This window comes from Phytophthora parasitica (genome assembly GCF_000247585.1).
Source record: "Phytophthora parasitica INRA-310 unplaced genomic scaffold supercont2.81, whole genome shotgun sequence".
NCBI lineage: Eukaryota > Oomycota > Peronosporomycetes > Peronosporales > Peronosporaceae > Phytophthora > Phytophthora nicotianae.
In genome coordinates this window covers 160,731-162,544 of record NW_008649067.1, presented here as the reverse complement: position 1 = coordinate 162,544, position 1,814 = coordinate 160,731, and the positions used below count along the sequence as shown (strand labels likewise).

General features: G+C 49.6%; 2 protein-coding genes across 2 annotated transcripts in view; both read left to right on the top strand.

Moving 5' to 3' along the window:
* Nucleotides 1-695, top strand: part of PPTG_18191 (hypothetical protein) — a gene marked incomplete at its 5' end in the record, with an annotated part of 2,133 nt that extends 1,438 nt beyond the window's left edge. Inside the window, one exon of the mRNA XM_008916306.1 lies at nucleotides 18-695. Within this exon, the coding sequence (XP_008914554.1) occupies nucleotides 18-620 (603 nt within the window). The 3' untranslated portion in view covers nucleotides 621-695. The remainder of the gene's footprint in view (nucleotides 1-17) is intronic.
* Nucleotides 696-742: 47 nt separating this feature from the next.
* On the top strand, nucleotides 743-1,643 carry PPTG_18190 (hypothetical protein; the record flags this gene model as incomplete). Its single annotated transcript, XM_008916305.1, has 3 exons — nucleotides 743-761; nucleotides 828-918; nucleotides 992-1,643. The coding sequence occupies 3 exons, from the start codon at nucleotides 743-745 to the stop codon at nucleotides 1,641-1,643; spliced, it is 762 nt and encodes a 253-aa protein (XP_008914553.1).
* Nucleotides 1,644-1,814: the final 171 nt, after the last annotated feature.

The following is a 1,814-nucleotide window of genomic DNA, read 5'->3' as shown; positions in this document are numbered from 1 at the left end:
TTTTCAACTGCTGGAAGGGCCACAAGAAGGAACTTCCCCCTTTAGACGTCTATCTACTACGAGCAATCCACGAGAACAAGCAGAATGACGGTACAAGATACTACAAACCGTTCCCCGGTGACAGCGATACCAAAGTGCAAGTATTGGACGCAGTCAAGTTCTCTAAAAAATTCGGAGAGGCCTCGTTTTTCATCTGTCCGACCGCTGCTGACGACTGTCTGGACCTCGCACGAGCTTCTGGCGGTGTTGTCGTCACAGCGGACGCGTATCCGATGAACGAAGTTGTATCTTCACATTCGGAGGGGGTGACGTTCCCCACGCAGCAGTCGGCTCTGCATCAGACTGAGCGTCGTAGTCTGGTGTCAGACGATTATTTGTTGTTGCCCCCACCGCCAGCGAACTACCGCAGCTCGGATCTCTGCTCTGCCGTGTTGAAGATATCGTCGTTGTCGCTTAGTGAACGCAAGAACATAGGAGTGCAGACGCGTCGTCGCTTCCATGAGGACGCAAAGTATTTTATGCTGAGTATGATGGAGCTCCAAGCATTTGCACACCATACACGCAGACTTCAAGATGGACAGCAAGAGGAAGAGCTGGTGCAGAGCCTTCGTCACCGTTAAGATTAAGAGATATGAGTCAATCAAGTGTATTTCGATTTAGTGATATTTCATTTAGTGCATCCTCTAAAGAGAACCGTAACCACGATACATGAAACGTCTCTGCACAAGATATAGCGGCAACAATGTCTGAAGACTACTTAGGTAAGAGGAGGAGTTAGGGATCGCTTGAGAACGTCCAAGCTAATCTGTGTTTGCGAACTACAATAGCAAAATCTGGCGCTAAGGATATGATAGCGACGGCAATTGCCGAGGTGTTGACGCTGAGACCTCGTGTCCCTGTGGCTTTCCTCGCTTCTCAGTACGTGCAACACCCGGTCACGAAATACTCACCTCTGCTGATGGGTTTTCCGTGTGTGATGATGGATCTGCAGCTTTCAAGGTCTAGTTACCAACAAGTCTGCGTCCGTGGTCTCGTATCTGCGTGTCTGTCACCCTAGCAGCCCGTCGTTTCCGTCAGCTGTCGAAAAAGCCTTCCATGACCTTGCAACTATGGAAGCGACACCAACACCTACTCTATTGACCACTACTCCGCCTCAGCGGGCAACTTCGGCAGGACCCACTTCGTCCCGGAAAATTCGAGCAGGTGGTCCTGCCACCATTAGCGAGACTTCATTTCAACAACTTTTACAGCAGCTTAGCGCGGACTTTCCAAAGCCTCTGCAAACTAAACTACTTGAAGCTGCACTCTCGTCTGGAATTACGACTGACACACCGAACAATCAAAGTGTGGGTTTAACACGATTTCGCCGAGGTGTACAAGTGTGTCTCCTCACGGAAGAGCTCATTGATGCAGCCACTTTGCTGTTCCAAGGGTTGCAGGCCAACCATTCTGACCCTGATGGAGTCTCGGGAGTGGATTCGGACACGTTGATGAATGTTCTGCAGTCAGCTGCATCGCAGTTCTCACGTGAACGTATAGCAGAACTGATACCACTGCTTGTTCGATCCACAAGTCGACACTTGTTGCAACTATCCGACGTCTTCAACCTGCTTTTCGGTCTAGTCCTCGAACAATCTGTATGACTGTACAAGTTCGACGTTGACCCCGTTTCCGTAGAGCGAATCAAAGACTGAGAACAACTTGCAAGAGTTGCAGACCGAGTGAAAGCGGTACGATAATGAACTAGGCCACTTCACTACCACATTGCCAGCTTGCTAGCACTTCTCAAACAGCAAATCGAAATAGTAAGGATG